Source organism: Urocitellus parryii, chromosome 8, assembly GCF_045843805.1.
Source record: "Urocitellus parryii isolate mUroPar1 chromosome 8, mUroPar1.hap1, whole genome shotgun sequence".
Taxonomy (NCBI): Eukaryota; Metazoa; Chordata; class Mammalia; order Rodentia; family Sciuridae; genus Urocitellus; species Urocitellus parryii.
The window spans coordinates 127,599,934-127,620,532 of NC_135538.1; the positions used below are offsets into that span (position 1 = coordinate 127,599,934).

The 20,599-nt window shown below is 39.2% G+C and overlaps 1 protein-coding gene across 1 annotated transcript; it reads right to left on the minus strand.

Annotated features, from left to right (window-relative positions):
- Positions 1 to 432: 432 nt before the first annotated feature.
- On the minus strand, positions 433 to 9,073 carry Gpx5 (glutathione peroxidase 5). The gene is made up of 5 exons (XM_026414557.1): positions 8,987 to 9,073; positions 5,230 to 5,383; positions 2,649 to 2,766; positions 2,107 to 2,206; positions 433 to 639 (listed from the first exon to the last, which is right to left on the minus strand). Exons 1-5 carry the CDS (start codon positions 9,071 to 9,073, stop codon positions 433 to 435), a joined length of 666 nt encoding a protein of 221 aa, XP_026270342.1.
- Positions 9,074 to 20,599: the final 11,526 nt, after the last annotated feature.

Below are 20,599 nucleotides of genomic sequence, written 5' to 3' on the forward strand. Positions count from 1 at the left end.
ACATGGTTGTCCTACTAAGAAGTAGAATATAATTTGAATGACTAGATCCCCATGCTCTTTCTGTACCTTCAGGGCGGAAAAAGGAGGAGTCAACATCCAGGGACATCCTTCTTCCAAAGATGATGGAAAACTAAGCCATTCTCATGGAAGGATGATTTTCCTTTTATGGATATGAATTATTCAAACTCTAATGGAGGCCTGGGGATTAGGGTTTCCATTCTTTTACTATTGACCCACACACTTTTTCCAGGAGAAAGGGCAATAGCCTTCCAAATACAAATCTACTTGGTGGAGAATGGGAACTTTAGCAGAATGAAGATAGCTTAGTCAAAAGGAGGCCATTTAGGAAAAGAATATGGTAAAAAGATGAAGTTTTTCAGAACAGGTCTTTAGGTGAGAAGCAAGATGGCTTCTGCCCCCAACTCAGTCTTCCTATTTAGTGTTGAATTGCTTCAGGTACACCAGAATGTCTGACTTGACTCTGCTGATTGTAGCACGGTGGAACCATCGCATGACAGGGACTCCATCAGGCCCCACCAAAAATTTTTCAAAGTTCCAACGGATGTCATGAACTTTTATGGGTTCCCAGGAGATATATTTTAATGAGCCCAACATCTCAGATGGATGAGGACAGGAATGCTGAAGTAGAAAGATGGAAAAGAGAAACAACACGTCACTTTTGCTACCAGATGATCGAGGTATTTTTACTCAGAAGTAATCCACTTCCTCCTGTATCTAAATATTTTATTTCCTATGATTCCTGGTAAACCCCATAAAATTTCCAAAACACCACAATGTCAATTATCAGGAATGTTGTAACTATTGTAGCCAAATTCTGCTCCTTCCTTTTATTTTTTCCCCATAAACCCAACCCACAATCATGCCACCAGTGTTAAGATATGTCACCACTCAAGCTTCATTTTGCTTTTCTGCAAAGTGATTGACTTGGATTAAAATGTGGATTTCCAAGTTTTAGGGTTCAATGGGCCAATAGCATTTCAATAAATATCTTTTGGGGATAACTTAGAGTTAATGACATTATATCAAAGCAAAAATGTTAAATACCGTCAATTCATCATCATCATTTTAGAAATGCCATCCTAAGAATATATGTGTCATAATCTTTATTTTTTAATATTTATTTTTTAATTTTAGGTGGACACAATATCTTTATTTTACATTTATATGATGCTGAGGATTGAATCCAGTGCCTCGTGCATGCTAGGTGAGCACTCTACCACTGAACTACAACCCCAGTCTCAGTCAGAATCTTTAAATAAAGGACAGCCCTATAAGTTACGTGAGTTGAATTAATGAAATCCTCTGTACGTATTCTTTCTTCAGCTTACTGAGGATATACACAAATTTTAAAATGGGCTAGTCTTGGTCCAAGTCCAATATTTAGAAGTAATTCACTCTAGTGATATTTAGGATTCTTTTAGCTCTGGCACTCTCTTTGTCCAAAAACCAGTATTAGCAGCATGATGGCACATGTCTATAGTCCCAGCAATTTGGGAGGCTAAGGCAAGAGTATCACAAGTTAGAGGCCAACCTCAGCAACTTAGCCTAGCCCTAAGCAATTTAGTGAGACCCTGTCTCAAAATAAAAAATAAAAAAAGGGTTGGGGGATGTGGCTCAGTGGTTAAGCACCTCTGGGGCCAATCCCCAGTACAAAATAAACAAACAAACAAATAAATAAAAACCAATGTTTCAACTAAAAATACCTACTACATTGTATTAATCTTGTTGATTTCTAGCACATTCTCTCTCTCTCTCTCTTAACTGTGATCTCATGTTACTATTTAGCCTGCATTATAGGTAGCAGGCACTCATTAAATGTACCTTAGATGAATGAATTAATGAATGTCAATGAGTAAGAGGTGGTCCCAGTAAAAGCTGCCATTCCACACAATTCTCTCCCCCATACAAAGTCAGGGCCCCAAAACACTAACAAATTAAACCCAAATCTTATGCTGACCTGAAGATTCCCTCTAAAAAGATCAATCCAACCTCTAGGCAGGATCTCTTGGGCCCATTTCTACCATAACAATTCTGCACTAAGAATATTAGGGAAAAGGAGGAGGTTTAAGCCAGTAACTGACTCACCTTCAAGAAGGTGAAGACTTTCTGTTCTTTTTCACCATTCACATCTCCTTTCTCAAAAAGCTGGAAATTAGGTACATATCCTCCCCCTGGACGAACATACCTGCAATAACCAAATGTTCTCAGGAAGCTCCAGGATAAAGTTATGATGGGACACCAGATTTGAAGTCACAGGAAAGGGTAGAATGAGGAATAGATATAATAGATGGGAGAGGTGACAGAAATAGGCCATTTTTAGACTTTGGGCTCCTTAGTCACTATTTTATTCCACAATCTATCTTGGCTCCTCTCATTGTTTCTGTGCCAATTATCTCTGTTCTTCTGCTCTTCCACAGTCCACCCAGTTCTCAACCAGGGGTGGAGACAAAATCTCTGGACACTACCAGACTCTTATCAAGGTAGATTAATGTTTAAAAAAATCAGTTTGCAGATACCCTTGAGCCTAATAATCCACTACCTTTCTGGGAGGTTTCTGAGATGGAGGAATCTCTGCAGATAGGAAAGAAGGACAAGGGTCTCCTACTGGGTTTCAGGCAGGCACTTACTTGAGTCCAGGAAGAATCTCTGTGTTGTCTCCTGGTTCTTGCTTTCCAAACTGGTTGCAGGGAAAGCCCAACACAACAAAGCCAAAGGGCTTTAGCTCCTCCTGAAGTTCATTCAGTTCTGTGATTAGAAAAGGGACATGATGGCCAGCCTTGATAACCTTTGGGCAGAGAAGGATCCCTGGGGTTATTCATTCTTCAGAGAAGGAAACAGAGACCAGGGAGGGAAATATCTCTAGATCAAAGAGGCTATGAGTGACACAGCTGAAGTTGGACACCAGATCTTCAGACATGCCTGCTAGACCAGTGAATATAGTACAGTATTTCTCAAGCCTGTAGCCACATCCCAATCATTAAGAATAAGGATGCCCATAAGTTTCTGATTCTATTTCTCTGAGATGGGATCAAGTCATCTTAATTATTCAAACTCCTGTGATTTTTTTTTTAAAGAGAGAGTGAGAGAGGAGAGAGAGAGAGAGAGAGAGAGAGAATTTTTAATATTTATTTTTTAGTTCTCGGCGGACACAACATCTTTGTTGGTATGTGGTGCTGAGAATCGAACCCGGGTCGCACGCATGCCAGGCGAGCACGCTACCGCTTGAGCCACATCCCCAGCCCAAACTCCTGTGATTTTTAAACAAAGCCAGGTTGGAACATCATTATTATTCTTATCAGTTTGCTTTCCCTGGTTGGTGAATTTACAGACTGAATCTTTCTTTCAAGACTGAGCTTCTTTCCTCAGTACAGGCTGGTAGAGTGCAGATCAATCTGACAGAGCCAAAGAAAACCAGAAAAAGTTCAAGTTAAGCTTTCTGCTGCTCTTCAACCATCCTGAGGATATTAAAGATGCTTTCTACCTAAAAGTCTTCAGTGATTTGCCAAACACGAGCTTCAGCAGCTTTCTTCTATTGCCAGGAAGTTTCCAATTTGTCGGCTCAGGCTTTTATAATCCATGTCTCTTTATTGACACTTTCTGGACCAGATGCCTTCAGTCCCTTGATGAACACTAGCCAGTGCCACTCAGATTCAGCTCACCCAATTGGTATCTCCTTTTATCCCCTTTCTTTAAAAGGAGAGACTGCTTTCCTGTTTTCACGTGAGTCCTCAGAACCTCTCTCCATGTACTTCCCTCTTGTCTTCAGCACTACAGATAATCCCTCCCTCTAGGAAAGAAAAGAAAATAGGAAGCCTGTCTTCCACTCCTTGAGCAATGATTCCTCAGTTTCTTCATCTGTTATGTGCAGAAGGAGATGAAATAAGTTCATTTTTAAAGTCCCTTATAAATGGACAAAATGAATTATGTTTAAAAAATAATATTCAGTCTTTTTTTTTTTTTTGGTACTAGGAAGTGAATCCAAGGGCACTTAACTACAGGGTCTCACTGAGTTACTTAGGAACTCACTAAGTTGCTGAGGCTGACTTTGAACTCAAAATCCTCCTGCCTCAGCCTTACAAGCTGCTGGATTACAGGCATCCACCATCAGCCCAGTTAATATTCAGTCTTAAAAAAGAAAGAGGAAATAAACTAAACTCAAAATTATGTTGTTAATTTAAAAAATAAGACAGCAAACAAATTCGCATCATGTTTTCAACTGGTAGGAAAAGCAGGAAAAATAATCCATATCCATATTTTATAAATATGATAATATAAGCTGTCTGAAGGGAGGAAAAGGAGGTGGAAAGATTTTTTTTTTCACTCTGAACCTCTTTGTTCCTTTCGAATTTTGAGGCTTGTGAATCTATTACTTCTGCAGAACACAACATAATTAAAAACAAATTCTTAGTAATTCAAATATATAAAGTGTATCTGATATAATTCATCCTGCTTACTATTCATTTGTTTTTAAGCCAATGGTCCTAAGAGACATATGAGAGAGAAAAAATTCTTCCTTGAATAATGAACAAGGAGGAAGAAAACTACACCCAAGAGAAGAGGCAAGATTGACAAGGTGTATGTGCTTTTATCATAGCCTCTTCTGGCCCTTAACTCCAGTCAAATACAGCTCCAGGTATAAACTCTTTCCCCCTTTCCTTGTCATTATAAAAGACTTTGCAAAAGTCTCAAAAAACATGGATCTTTTCTTATCTAAGGAGACTTCTGGAATCTTCTATGAAGATTCCAAGGAGACTTCTGGAATCTTCTATGAAGCTCCTAGTTCTTAGATATATATTGATTTTATTAGAAACTTCAGACAAAGCAGAGGCCAAGCCTAGAAATTGTCAGCAATTTTTTTTTTCTATAAAAGCTAAATAGTATTTTAGGCTTTGCAGATCACATGGCCTTCATCATCACTACTCAAACAACTACTGAACTCTGCCTGTGGCATGAAAGCAACTTAGATAATAAGTAAATGAACGAACATAGCTGAGTCCAATACAACTTGGTTTATAAAAACAGACTGGCCAGATTTGGCCTATAGGGCACAGTTTATTGAATTTTGACATTGAGAATAAAGTCATTTAGCTATGAGTATTTATGTTGGCATATAATTAGAATTAGAATATAATTCCAAGTATGGTTTTTAGAATATCAAGTGTGATTTAAAATCAGTTGGGAAATTTAGTTCCAAAGACATATTCTTACCAGGATATTGAGCTGTCAGGCCACAATAGGTGGCTACGTTGACAAAGAGGATGTACTTGCCCTCATACTGCTTGAATTGAATGCGTTCCATCCCGTTAAGAGTGAAGGCCTCATAGTTATATATGGTGCCTTTTACATCTTTGTAGCAATCCATCTGGAAGATTTTTAAAAAATGATAATATTAGTGATAATTCCTGATATCTATGTATTATTTCAAAGCACTTAAAGAATAATACAGGTATCAGACTCAGAGAACAAAAAATAATTGTCTAAGGGATCAATGAAAATATTGAAACTTGGGTTTTGTGACTTAAAAATCTTTCCTTTTTTTTTTTTTTCCTCCAGCAACAAGTAGTCAAGTCTGTCTTTCTATTATTTGGGCAGAGGTAGGCTACTAGGAAATACTTGGACAAATATAAAGAAAAGAGATTTGTGAGCTGGGATATGAGAAACAGAAAGTAAGTGGGGCTAAAGAGAAAAGTACACTGCTTTCCAAATTTTTTAATATTCATTTTTTAGTTGTAGTTGGACACAATACCTTTATTTAATTTATTTACTTATTTTTATGTGGTGCTGAGGATTGACCCCAAGTGCTCTACTGCTGAGCCACAATCCCAGCCCTTGCTTTCCTAATGTCTGTGAAAATGAAGCTATGTTTTAGCTCTGGATTGAAGTCTCAGAGAAGGGCAGTTTTTAATTGCTTACGTATTTCAGAGTAGCTGAGTTACTTTTCTTTCTCTAGGTCTTCTGACTTCTTAATTCAAGCATCAACATACTAGAATGGAAAGAACTCTAGCCTGGGAATCCGAAGCCAGATGTATTATTACACTCTTCTATGAACCTAGGTAATTCTCATCTTGGACCTCAGTTTCTCCATGAGTAAAATGCAGCTATAAGGAGGGCCCTCCAAGTTTAACATTCATCCCCATCTCACTTTTCTCCCTTCTGTCATGCTCTTACTCATGTGATGCTCTTGTATGTCAATACTGTGAAATCCCAGCTTTGGGGTAACGCCTGCCATTGCCTAAGAGAAGATATGGAGAGCTTCAAAGCCTTTCTGCAAGTAGGTCACTAGGATCTGTCTGGCAGCATCTGACCTATTACAAACCCAGCTCCCCACACCATTGTGTTTCAGGTACCTAGTGCCCACCTTCATCATCATCAGCTCCATCTATCCTATTCCTTCTCAAATCTCCTGAACATACTTGAATGGATATCCACATAAAACAGAAATAAATTTTACGTAACAGAAATAGGCTCTTCCTGAAACTTCCATTGCATGTACTTATGTTGAATTCCTCTACAAAGCAGTTCTCATCTCATTTTTCTTATTCTTGTCTATTCTTGCAGGGTACCTATAGTACCCAAGTACTCTGAAGCCTCAGTACTCACTAGCACAACCTGATCTCTTTCCCTATATTGAGGAAGCTGTTACAAATTGTCTGTGGAATACAAGGAGTATAAGATAGGAAATACGAAAAGGAAGCTACTTATCTGAACCCTCTAGTGAGAAAAAGGCAGAGAAACTGTTTTGAAAAAAAGAGAAGGGCATTAGATCCTAAGAAAGGTGCAGACTTAAACAGGATTAAACTAGATTTCCTGGATATGCAATGGACCAGAAAGAATTTTAACTAAACACTATCCGCCCCCATTCAGGAGTAATGTAAAACAAAACCCAACTTTTTCCAGCTCTATAAATCCAGTGATTATATCACTAGTATACCAGGTTGCAGTTACTCAGTCCGTCTCTTAGGGAGAAAGCAATTTTCTCTATGTAAGTTTTTGTGCCTTTCTCTAAATTTGCACACTTATATGCATCAGTTCTAAGGTGTGTATAAAGAGAATATTATATGAGAACATTCATTTCTACTTTCATGGTGCCTGGTTCCAAGTTAAACAATTTTAAGAATTTGCTTTCTGCACCTCTTTCTTTTTCCCCCTATCACAATGAAAATCATGCTGAAAACAGATTGCAGGGTCTTAGACTCTGAACTTGAAGACTTACTACAGATGTTGATTATTGTTCCTAGTTTATTTAAATCTATGTGATATGTCAGAACCCCTCCAGACACAACTTTTTTTTGCAGATTTTTTTCGGTGCATTATAGTGATTTTTACATAATAGTGAGATTTATTTTTACATATTCATACATGCATGTAATATAACATATATATTCATATATTCTGGATTTTAATCTTCTGTCAGAAGAGTAGCTAGCAAAGATTTTTCTGCCATTCTGTAGGTTCTCTCTTCACCTTCTTAAAATTATTTTCCTTGCTGTGTAGAAGCTTTTCAATTTGATGCCATTCCATTTATTAATTCTTGGCATTATTTCCTGAACTTCAGGGATCCTACTGTGAACCTTATGCTTATGTGCTAGAATGTATAACTCTATGTCCCCCCACCTCCAGGAGTTGCAGTTTCTGGTCTAATTCTTAGGTCTTTGATCCATTTTGAATTGACTTTTTTGTAGGGTGAGAGATAAGGGTCTAGACTCATACTTCTACATCTGAATAACCAGGTTTTCCATCATTGTTTGTTAAAAAGGTTCAGGCTTGGGCTGGGGTTGTGACTCAGCAGTAGAGCGGCTTGCCTAGCATATGCAAGGCCCTGGGTTTGATCCTCAACACCACATATAAATAAATAAAATAAAGGTATTGCGTCCAACTACAACTAAAAAATAAATATTAAAAAGGGCTCAGACTCAGCTTTTATTAAGCAAATTCTAAGCCCAAAGTCTCCACACAAAATTAGGCAGCATTTGGTAACATAAAAAACCCTATCAATTCTGAAAATAGAAAGTCACCCAGCAACTTTTCTAGTCAATTTCAGATAGAGGTAAAGATCTTATCAGAGTTGTCTTTTGTAGAACATATTATATGAGTAATGATTGTTGCTCACCCACCCATGAGCTAGATTCTGTTAAAATAAATTAGCATTGAGTAAATTTATATCCAAGGCCCAAAGTGACAACCCACCATGTGAAGTTTGTTTGTCTCTAAATTCATGATTCCTTTTTGCCTTTCAGTCTTCTCATTCATTACTATCCTTCCTTGGACTATCCCTTCCACTACCATATATACATGTTTTATCAATAAGGCAATTAAGTCATAAGCTGGGAATAAAACTGAGGCCAGATTCCAAGACATCTGACTCCAAATCCAGTTGTTTTAAGACTCCAGTTATTTCTTTCATGTTCCTGTGATAACTATGACTTTATCCCTAAAACTTCCATGTAAGTGTTTCTTCACATTAGTGTTTGAGTGGACTAGAAAGAACTCAGGAAGAAACTAGCAAAAAACCCCTTCCTTCACTATCATTTGTGTCTAAAATGACCAGATTCAGCCTTTCCTCCAAACCTCAATCCCCACCTACTCTGATATCCACGTTGGTCCCACTGTCAGATCCAGCTCTGATCAGCTAGTGACTGATGTGGCTGGGAGTGGGGGTGGAGATGGGGCTCCAGGAGTCCTCCACTTGGAGATGGAGAGAAAGGACTGTACTCAAGGATCACCATTTTATGGGGAATGAAGAATATTCAAGGAAAAGAGAAGAAAGGTTTAGGGGAACCCACAAGAAGGTAGAAAGCCCAAGTCCAAATCTTGCAAGAAGTACAGAATATAGAAGCAGGACAGAAGAGTAAACAGAAAATCAAATGTGGTGGAATACAATGTTCTCTCTCACTGATAATCAAAAAAGTATGAATAAGAAAAGATACATGTTTACCCTCTCCTGCCCTCTCTGGAGCTCACTTACCTTCATCTTATCTTGCTTGGCATCTGTTGGCATGAAGTCAACAAGAAGAAAGAGGAAAAGACAGGAGGCTCTTAACTGTGCCATCATGACTGGTGTTGTAGATCACTGATCTGAGAGCCTGAGTGAGGTCCTTATGCATCTCCAACAGTCTTTTGTTACTTTGGCAGAGACTGGCCCAAGCCTGAGCAGGCCAATTGCAGGGCCTCAAGGATTCCTGCCACATAAAGACTGGAGAATTCAAGCCACATTTTCGCCTACACATATGCCCATGAGCACTGAGTGCTCATTAGTGCGATTAGGACCTGGGACTCATATAAATTCTGAGAATTATGAGAGGGTGACGGCAATCCCTCTGAGGTCCTTGAAGACTATTGTTTGATTTTTCTGAGCAGACGGGGATGTCTAGATGTAGATGCAACCTCCCAGATTTCCTTGGAAATGGGTTTAGACATTCTAAACACTATTGCTAAGGTGTTTAGCTCATTGGTGTAGTGTGGCTTCACTGCTTCCATACGCAGAACCAAAAGAGAAGAAAAAATTTGCCGATACCATGCCTAACATGATTACTTGAGGTTGAGGTTTTTTTTTTTTTTTTTTTAAATCAATGGAAGAACTACCTAGCATCTGCTTGAGAGTTGAGAGAAAACTGGAGTAAGGGTTGTGGATATTTACAATATATGTAAAGAACAGCACATTGGTATATCCATTATAGAAATGCTTTTTTCAAGGGCTTATAAATCAGTAGGGAAAAACTATCAGACGACAGAAAAATGGACACCAGACAGGAAATCAAATGTGGTAGGATACAATGTTCTCTCTCACCAATAATCAAAGAAGTATGAATAAGAAAAGATACATTTTACATTATCAGATTGGCAAAAGTTAAAAGGAATGGTGATGCTCAGCCTGGGTGCAGTCTGGTATTGGAAGCTCTTACACATTAGGTGGGGGAATAGGGAAATACAAATGTTGCCAACTTTCCCAGGATAATCTGCCATTCTGAATGCAATTCTTTTTAATAGTAAATAGCTTTTTTGAAATTAATTATAAGTTTAGAGGAAGTTGCAAGCGCTCATATTAATCTAGAAGCCCAAGGGCCCAGAAAAATCATGGAAGTAAGTCACATGCTACTGTAAAAATAAATATGCTTTGACTCAGGCTGGGACTGTAAACTGAGTAGTAGAGTGCTTGCCTAGCACTGGGTTCAATCCCCAGCATCACAGAAATATAAACAAATAAATAAAGGTCTAAAAAACTACAATAACATTAAAAAAATAAGATGCCTTGACTTTCAACCAACACGTGAAACCCCATCCGTTTGGCAGCAGCTTCCAACAACTGCTCTTAGTCTTCTGGAACAAATGAATTGATAAATGCAGACCTTGAGCCCTAGGAATTGCTGTCTTTCCCACATAAATAATATATTTAATTCCTATCAACCTCACGGAAGGCTGACTAAGAACTTCCTGCCTCTTGTTGACAGTACAACTTTATTTTTGGGATCTCAGGTGCTAATATTTGAGTTAATCTTACTTCAAAATTCATGATCACACTAGGTTGGTGGAACATGCCTGTAATCTCATGACTCAGGAGCATGAGGCAGGAGGAACGAAAGTTCTAAGCAACTTAGAGACCCTAAGCAATTTAGCTACACCCTGTCTCAAATTTTAAAAATATAAAGGTCTGTCCAGTGTGGTAGCATATGCCTATAATCCCAGTGATAGGAAGCTGAGACAAGAGGATCTCGAGTTCAAAGCTAGCCTCAGCAAAAGCAAGGTGCTAAGCAACTCATGAGACCTGATCTCTAAAATACAAAACAGGGCTGGGCGAGTGTCCCATAGTTCAATCCCCAGTACCCTAAATACATAAAGGTCTGGAGATTAAGCTCAGTCATAATTGGGTTCAATTCCCAGTACCCTTCCCTGACCCCCATAAAAATCAAGATCATTTGTCCTTGGAAGACTTCTCTCTTGTCTTATTTTGTTACTTATACCACTTGATTTCCAAACTCCACTTTTCTTCTCCTTACAAATAGGTTTGTTTAATATGTTTAATATTCACAGTTTGTACGCTTGAAACACTTATATATTCCTGGTCAAATCATCAATTCCTTGAATAAAAAAATACTTTTTCCCCCCATTTGGATCTCAGTTTCAAAGGTTTGATTTTTTAAAATTTATTCTTCTTGTTATATATAACAATAGAATGTATTTTGACATATCATATATATATATGGAGTATAACTTCCCATTCCTGAGGTTATACATGATATGGAGTTACACTGGTCATGGATCCATAGGGAAATAATGTCCAATTTGTTCTACGGTTTTCCCCATTCCCATCCCCCTCCCTTCCTCTTATTCCCTCCCTCCAGTCTCCCTCCCCTCACCTATTGTGAGTCAGCATCTGAATATCAGAACATTGGGCCTTTCAATTTGGGGGATTGGCTTATTTCACTTAGCATAATAGTCTCCAGTTCCATCCACTTACCAGCAAATGCCATAATTTCATTCTTCTTTATGGCTGAGTAATATTTCATTGTGCATATATACCACATTTCCTTTATCCATTCATCTGTTGAAGGGCACCTAGGTTGTTTCTACAGCTTAGGTATTGTGAATTGAGCTGCTATGGACATTGTTGTGACCATCACTATAGTATGCTGATATTAAGTCCTTTGGGGTGTATATCGAGGAGTGGAATAACTGGGTCAAATGGTGGTTCCATTCCAAGTTTTCTGAGGAGTCTCTGTTCTGCTCTCCAGAGTGGTTGCATCAATTTGCAGTCTCACCAGCAATGTAAAGCAGACCTTTCTCCCACATCCTTGCCAATATTTATTGTTGCTTGTATTCTTGTTAATTGCCATTCTGATTGGAGTGGGATAAAATCTCAGTGCAGATTTAATTTGCATTTCTAATTTGCTAGAGATATTGAACGTTTTTTCATATATTTGTTAACCAGTCATATTTCTTCTTCTGTGAAGTGTCTATTCAGATTCTTTGATCATTTATTGATTGGGTTATTTTTTTTATTTTGGTGTTAAGTTTTTTGATTTTTTAAAAAATATTTATTTTTTAGTTATAGGTGGAAGGTGGACACAGTGTCCTTTATTTTGCTTTATGTGGTGCTGAGGATCAAACTCAATGCCCCATGCATATTAGGCACACACTCTACCTCTGAGCCACAACCCAGCCCCTGTTTTTTGAGTTCTTTATGTATCCTGGAGATTAATGCTTTATCTGAGGTACAGGTAGCAAAGATTTTCTCCCATTCTGTAGGCTTTCTGTTCATGTTCTTGATTATTTCCTTTGCTGTGAAGAAGTTTTTTTAGTTTGATGAAATATAAAGTTTTGATTTTTTAACTCTTAAATTTATGGCACTTGATCATCATTAGGCTGTGTAAAGTTTTTCTCATTATGCAAATAAAATATTTTTTTTCCTTCTCCAATTCACTCCCACCTTCCTAAATCTTAAGAGTGGCAAGGAAACAGATATTACAGACTAGAGAGTTGATAACCTTTGTTATATTGCCACAAAACTTTTAGTAAAACTGTTGCCTATGATGACTGAGATGGTGAAACAATAAAAAGACAGGTGAATACTAGTATGTACTAATCATTCTTAATGCTTTGGAACTACAAGAAATGAGTGAATTTATCAACTAACTGGGCTCTGGTAAGACAAATAGATGTTAAAATCTATTTGGATTAGTTGAGTCTGAGGTTGTTCTCCTTTACCACATTTCTCACTTTCCATTCCCTTCTTCCATAGGACCTGCACTGTGAACTCAGCTGTGCTGAGCTCCTATGTTTAAGGAAATGATAAGTTCATCCTCTCCAGTTCTAAGCTCCTTCCCAAGTACCCTCTCTCCCTTCCAGAGTCACACAAAAAGCTGCCTCCTCCTCCTTGAAGCTGAAATCTAAATGAGGTTTAATTCTGGTCTCTCTCTCTCTCTCTCTCTCTCTCTCTCTCTCTATATATATATATATATATATATATATTTGCAGATTGAAGTATCAGGTTTAAAAAACAATGTACTTTCATTCCTCAATCCTTTCCAACATTTGTGACTCTAGGTAAATTGCCCTCTTTTCCTCTGTAAAAGATGGTCCTCATCTGTAAAACTGGGAGACTAATATGAACTTCATAGGGCAAATTTTAAAAATAAAGAAGATATATAATTTTTTTAAACTTGTGGTATTGGCCCTGGCCTGAAGTGCACAGATTATATAAAGTAAACATATGAAGAAATTGAGGTTAAAGTAAAAAAAAAATGACTTAAGTCAAATTATGAATTTAGTGATGGTAAAATTATTACACACTAACTTCTCCCTTGCTGTTCTAAATTCCTTGCTTAGCCATTTGATCTTTACTTATCACACAATAAGTAATTCCTAGAGTTACTTAAGCTCTACCCCAATGTCACACCAAGTGACCCTTAAAATTCTTGCTTTCCCAAGTTTCTGTTTCTTTTGTTTCAGTTTTCCTAGGAGCAAGAACCCCTCCTTGGAGCTTAGGCTCAGCATAGGTCACAGGGAGGGCACTTTCTGTCACCTTCCAGACCGTCTCTCAAGGCTTCTGTCTCTTCTCACCAGAACCACATATCAAATCTTTGTCATTTCTTTCCTAGAAGGATAAAATCATCTACTTGTCTTCTCTCTTTCAGGTTCTTCTCCTTCAATACTTCTCCTCTACCCTGCTATCTCTGCAAACTCTGAATACCCATCTGATAATGTGGGGAGCCATTCTCACATGTGATTGGGCAACTCCCAGATTGGGTGTGAGGCGCTCTGGCTAAACTGTGTCGGGAGCTTTCCCGACCCTCTCCTGGTGCGAGAGCCTGTCTGTGTGGGGGTGTGACTGACCACTGACCCGGAGGCCAATCACTGACCCTGACCTTGGAGTGCTGCCCCCCTCAACCTTCATTGGATGGAATTCTCCCCTGAATTTCTTGTTCCCCAATAAAAGGCCACTCCCTGGCGTTCTCTCTCTCTCTCTCTCTCTCTCTCTCTCTCTCTCTCTCTCTCTCTCTCTCTCTCCTGCTAGCCCTAGGTAATCCTTGCTGCCCTACCGGGTGGTTCGAGGTGTGAGCCAGAGAGGTGGGAGCCATCTCGGACCTGGTCATAGAAAAAGGTAATTGAGTCTGTGTGTTTATTTTGATCTCGCTAGCTAACTTTTATGCCAAGAACCTCTTTAATGAAACCAGTGTGCTGGTCGCATGGTGGAATGATAATATCCTTTTACTGATGAAAAAGCCAATGATGAGAGCCAATTTATTATAGCCTCAAATCCAGAATCTCCAGCATGGTGTTCAATGTTCTCCTATTGTGCTCTCAAGCTCCTTCCCAGTCTTTACTGCCAGTAACCACCACCTTCCCCTGCCCCTCCATCCCCAACCCTCCCCTGATCTCTCAGACAGAGATGAATTCTTTTTATTTCTCAAAACACAGAGACTGAACCCAGGGGCACTAAACCACTGAGCCACATCCCCAGCCCTTTTTAAAATTTTTAATTTTAAGACATGGTCTCACTAAGTTACTTAGGACCTTGCAAGTTATGGTAGCTGGATTTGAACTTGCAATCCTCCTGCCTTAGCCTCCCAAACTGCTGGATTTACAGGCTGAATTTAGATTCTTGATCTTGGAGATGAGTTGTGATGAGAACTTTAAGATCCCATATCCCTTATTCAGATTATACATACTCATGTACACACATACAATCACATGTTGTTTAATGATGGAAATAGGTTCTGAGAAGTTCATTGTTAGGCAATTTTGTCATTGTGTGAGGATCACAGAGTATATTTACACAAATTAAGATGGCTATGACATTACTAGGCAATACAATCTTATGGCACCACTATCATATGCAGTTCATTGTTGACCAGAATGTCATGTGAAGCACTCCCAAACACATACACAATATGAAAGGACTAGGAATTCCCACCAGAGAGACAAGAGATATAATTTGGGTTTTGTTTCTTTGTAAAAAAAAAGTATTATTGGTATTGGGGGTTGAACCTAATGGCAATTTCCACTGAGCTACATCCCCAGACCTTTATTTAGTATTATTATTTTTTAAAGTTTTAATTTGAGACAGGGTATTGCTAAGTTGCTTGGGGCCTTTGCAAGGCTTACCTGGAAATCGGAATTGTCCTGCCTTAGCCAACAGAGTCACTGGAATTACAGGCATCCACCACCTCACCTGGCCAAGGAGAACAATTTTTAACAAATAAGACATTAGGTGGAAATATTTGTGGACTAAGGCATATGTCAAGGCTGAAAAAAAAACCAATCAAAGCTTAAATTAAATGATGAAATCTGTCATTTACTGACTTTAAAAATCCTGTAATTAGGGCTGGGTTGTGGCTCAGTTGGCAGAGTGCTTTCCTGGCACATGTGAAGCACTAGGTTTGATCCTCAGCACCACATAAAAATAAAATAAGGGGGGCTGGGGCTATAGCTCAGTTGGTAGAGTGCTTGCCTTTCATGTACAAGGCCCCGGTTCAATCTCCAACACCTAAATAAATAAATAAAATAAAGGCATTGTTTCTATCTACCAGAAAAAGTATTTTAAAAAAATCTTGTAATTACAAATAGATCTTGGTCTCAAATGTGGTAGGAAGACCAGTGTGGAAAAAAAACAATGTCTTATTCACTGCCTATTTTTCCCATTCAGACTCCAATTTTTCTATGAGGTAGGATTTTTTTTTTTTTTAGAGAGAGAGAGAGAGAAAGAGCGAGAGAGAGAAACTTTTTAATATTTATTTTTTAGCTTTCGGTGGACACAACATCTTTGTTTGTATGTGGTGCTGAGGATCGAACCCCGGCCATACGCATGCCAGGCGAGGTGCTACCATTTGAGCCACATCCCCAGCCCCGAGGCAGGATTTTTTAAAAATATATATATCAGGGATTGAACCCAGGGATGCTTAACCACTGAGTTACATCCCCAGCACTTTTTATATTTTTTTAAAATTTGATACAGGGTCTTATTAAGTTTCTCACGGCCTCATTAATTTGCTGAGGCTGACTTTAAACCCGTTATCCTCCTGCCTCCCAAGCCTCTGGGATTAAAGGCATACACTACCACAGCTGGCCATGATGTAGGATTCTTTTGCATGTAAGCTTTTTGTCCAAGGTCACATAGCTAGTGAGTGGTAATTTAAAGACTGCAATGAAGAATTTAGACTCCCTACCAGAGCCTCTGTTGATAACTTAATCCAGCCTGAAATTCAATACTAATTTTCTTGGTTTTAGTTCCTTCAATCCTAAAAGAATCAGGTTCATTTCTTTTTAAGAAGCAATATACCTCTTCAACTCAGATTCAAACTGTGGTCTCTGAAACCACACAAATCAATCTTAGAGATTTTTGTCTACTCTTTGGTTTTATTGGGCTATTCTCCCTGAATTAGACATTCTCCTTACTTCCAGAATATCCATTCAAATTTCCAAAAGTTTCCATTCTTTGGATTAGAAGAGCAAAGCATGGGATCTACTCTAAATCTGCCATTTTAAGAAAATATCACTTATGTTTATATAAAATTTATAGTTCACAAGCCTCTTTCATATCAACAATTTTATTTTTCCTCTCACAATCATCCAGTTATAGACAGAAGTCATTAGCTCAAATGTACAATGGAAAAGTAAGTTGGAAAGGCTAAGGGACTCAGCTAAAGTTGTAAATAATGTAGACCTAAACCATAAACCTGAGTTTTATTTTATTACTCTTGCCTCTCCACCCTCTGAGCTGAATTTCCTATAATATATGTTTGGAAATACCAGAAACTTTACTAATAACCTTTTTGCATTTAATTTTCACCCTCATGTGTTTTTAACGTTCTGATTTCCTTCTCATGATAAACTTTGTTTATTACCATTGGTATAGGCTGGCTGTGGCCCTAAACCTGAGCTTTCACTGATTCTGGCCCTGACACACAGACTTCCAGAAGACTCAGATACTTATGCTAAACATCCCTCTCCCAGCCTACCACCCAAAGAATTCTGCTTCTTGGAGGGTGGGTTGGGAAGTGGTGAGAGGAATGACCTGTACTCCCCCAGGCAGTGTTCTTCTCTATTACTCCTGCATGAATGGGCTTGAGGAGGGCATTGAGGATAGAGCACTGTGTCCATGCCCAACTATAGGAATTTGAGTAACCCACAGCATTCCAAGTCAGATGAAAGAGAAAACTCTGCAATAGGTCAGGCTGTTGTGCAAACTGCTCTGCCACTTGGGCCAGAGCCAATGATGCTTGAAGTGGCAGTGGCAGTCAAGGTTGCTGTTTGGAGACTTTGGTGGGCCAGTAGAAACAATCAGAGCACAGACTTTTAGGATTTTATAGAAAAGTCCTGTCATCCTCCATAGACAATTACTATACTTTTGGGAAATAGCTCTTGGCCTGCTACTGGGCCTTAGTGGGGACTGAACACTTAACCCTGAGCCACTAAGTTACCTCCAGACCTAAACAGCCCATATCAAGAACTGAATGTTATGTGACCCACCACACTATTAAATTCAGCATGCAGATGTGGTGGTGAACAGCTATTATCCCAGTGACTCAGGAGGCAGAGGTAGGAGAATCACAAGTTCAAGGTTAGTCTTAGCGACTTAGTGAGAACTTTTATAAAAAAGAAAAATAAAGAAAGAAAGAAAAAGGAAAAGAAAAATGGAAGTAGTATATACATTATCAGGTTTAAGCAGCTGGGACACAAAGGGCTACATGAAGAAGTGGCCCAATATTCATGATCCTCACTGCTGCTACATTGCCTTCTCTTTCCCAGACTGTACCTATAGCCTCATGGAGAGTTCATGCAATTAGTTGACAAAAGATACTCAGGCCTGGTTTACAGATGATTCTTCATGATATGTAGACACCCCACTAATAAGTGACAGCTGCAACATTACAACCCCCCTCTGGGCCATCTGTGAAAGACAGTGATGAAGAAAAATCTTCCCAGTGGGTAGAACTTCTGAAGCCAGATTTAAAGTTAGGTAGTCAGTGTAGTTAGATCAGGTCTAATATCGAGTAAGATCTAAAATGGAGGCCATGTTGAGAATGAATCCCAGAAACGCAGGACAACTCATGGAATGTTAATGAAGTCCAGGAAAAAGCCCAAGGCCAGAGCCCATCCCAAAGAAGTGTTAAAGAACAACCCCCAGCAAACTTGAAGGTGCTGACTCAGAAGTCCTTCCTGACCAGATTACTTCTTTGGCCCACCTGTGTCCCACCCCTCCAGCCTTCCCACCTACATTCCATCACTGAAAGAAACTATAAAATGGAGAGACAACTGCACTTCCACGGATTCCACCTCTTGGGTCCCCTTCTTCCTCCGGGAGAAGTCTTTTCTGCTGTCCTTTAATAAACTTCTAATTTCTACTCTGACCTTGCCTCGGCGTGCTTCTTTGGTGTTATTCTTCAACATTGGGGAAGCAAGAACTCGTCACCGGTCAACAGCGGTAACACTTCAAGCCATGCACCTAGTTGTTAACTTTGCTTGGAAAGAAAAATTGTTATGCATGCAATTACATACCAATTCATTGGCTATGTCCAGCGGTTTGGCTAGATGATCAGGTCCTTGGAAAGAACAGGATCAGAAAATTAGTACAAGGAAATTTGGGAAAGAAATATATGGATAGCCTTCTCTGAATGGGCAAAAAACATAATGATATTTTGGCCTACTTGGGAGCTTACAAAAAGGGTGACCACAGTGGAGGAAGATTTTGATAATCAAATAGATAGGATGACCATTCTGTGGATACCAGTCAATCTCTTTCCCCAGCTACACTTGCCATTGTCTAATGGGATCATAAAAAATGAGAGTGTTTCTGAATGAAATTAATATTTGAAGTTGTAGACTGAGCAAAACAGATCACTTTCCCCAATGTGATGGTCCTCTTCCAGTCCACTAGAGACCTGAATAAAAAAAAAAAAAGAAGGCTAAGGGAAAATCTTTTTCTCTGCGTTTGGACTGGCATACCGGTCTTCACCTACCTTTAGACTCAGGCCTTCAGATTTGGATTGGAATTATATCTTTAGCTCTCCTGGGTCTCCCTCTTGCCAGTAACAGATCTTGGGATGCTTGAATTTCTCATCACAAGAACCAATTTCTTACACAATCTCTCAATACTCTGTTCATCTGTTTCTCTGGAGAACACTAATTTCCTTGCAAACTCCTGCAGTTGGGTAGACTGTGTTTTCTAGTTTGTTCTTATCATGAAAGTGAAGCTATTCAACCATGGTTTAAAGGTGAGGAAGTTCTTACAGAGTGGACACTGTGTGCTTACATAAATAAATAAATAAATATAGCCTTTGTCCCTTTTTCTGGCATAGAGGTCCAAAAACTTTTGGAATTTCCCAGATAACTAGTATGTCTTTTATATGCTAATGATTTGACTGGTCCCTAGGAGTCCCTAGATAGCTTCAAGATGGGGCTAAGTTGCTAGAAAGATCAAGGCATGATAAGAAAGTTGGAACTTCCCATACCAACCCTCTTTCAGGGAAGGGAGACTAAATGAAGATTGAGTTCAAATACCAATTGCCAATGATTTAACTACTAATGTTTAAGTAAAGAAAGAAACCTCTGTAAAAACCCCTAAAACTCCTAACCAACAGGATTCAGAGAGCTTCCATATTGGTGAACACTGGAAGTATGGAGAGAGTGGTGCATAAAGAAGGTACAGAAGTTCCCCTATTCCTCCCTCTACACATTTCTTTCATTTAGCTGTTCTTGAGTTGCATCCTATACAATAAATCAATAAACACAAGTGTTTTCCTAAATTCCGCAAGTCATTTTAGCAAATTATCAAACCTATAGAGGAGGGTGTGTGAATCTGTAATTTGTAGCTTTCTGGTGAGTAGCTCCTGAAGTGGGGGTGTTATTGGAGTATTGGCCTGACTCTGGGGCCTTAACCAACTGGCCTAGTCGTCTATTAAGAAACTTCTGTGACTCAATTTTTGAGAATCCAGCCTTTCTACCTCAGAGCAAAGCTTGTCCAAAAAAGGGCATGACCCTTGTCTTTGGAAAAACCCACAGAGCACTCCTAAGCACATACCCACCCTGCTGAGTTGTTTGTCTGTAAATAACAGGAGAGATCTGCAGTGCCAGGTGTCCCTGACTCAGTTAGGCTAGGTGAGGACCCATAGCAACCCCCTAGCAACCACCAATCAGCATGAGACAGGGAAAATACCTGGGATGCCAGATGACCCCCCCCCCCCTGTAGTTTATGGTGGTTGATAATATGTTGGGAAACCATGTAGTTTAGCAGGTACACCCCTCATGGCATAAACCAATAAGTTCAAAGGAATCCCCCTCTTATACTAACCAATCACCCCTACCCAACTTGTTCCCGACAGTGAGTGTGCTAATCAATGATAAGAGTTGTTGTTTGATTTTCCCATGGTATGGAATGATTTGCTGTGTGATGTTGTGATGCATAGAGTATCCCCCCAAAACGTATAAAAATCTCACTGAACAAAGGACCAGGACTCACTCCCTGGGACCGCTGCATTGGGAATGGTTGTGAGACCAGGCTCGAGCTTGCAATAAAGACTCTTGTGTGATTGCATCGGATTTGGCTCCTGGAGGTCTATTGGGGTCCCACGAATCTGGCATT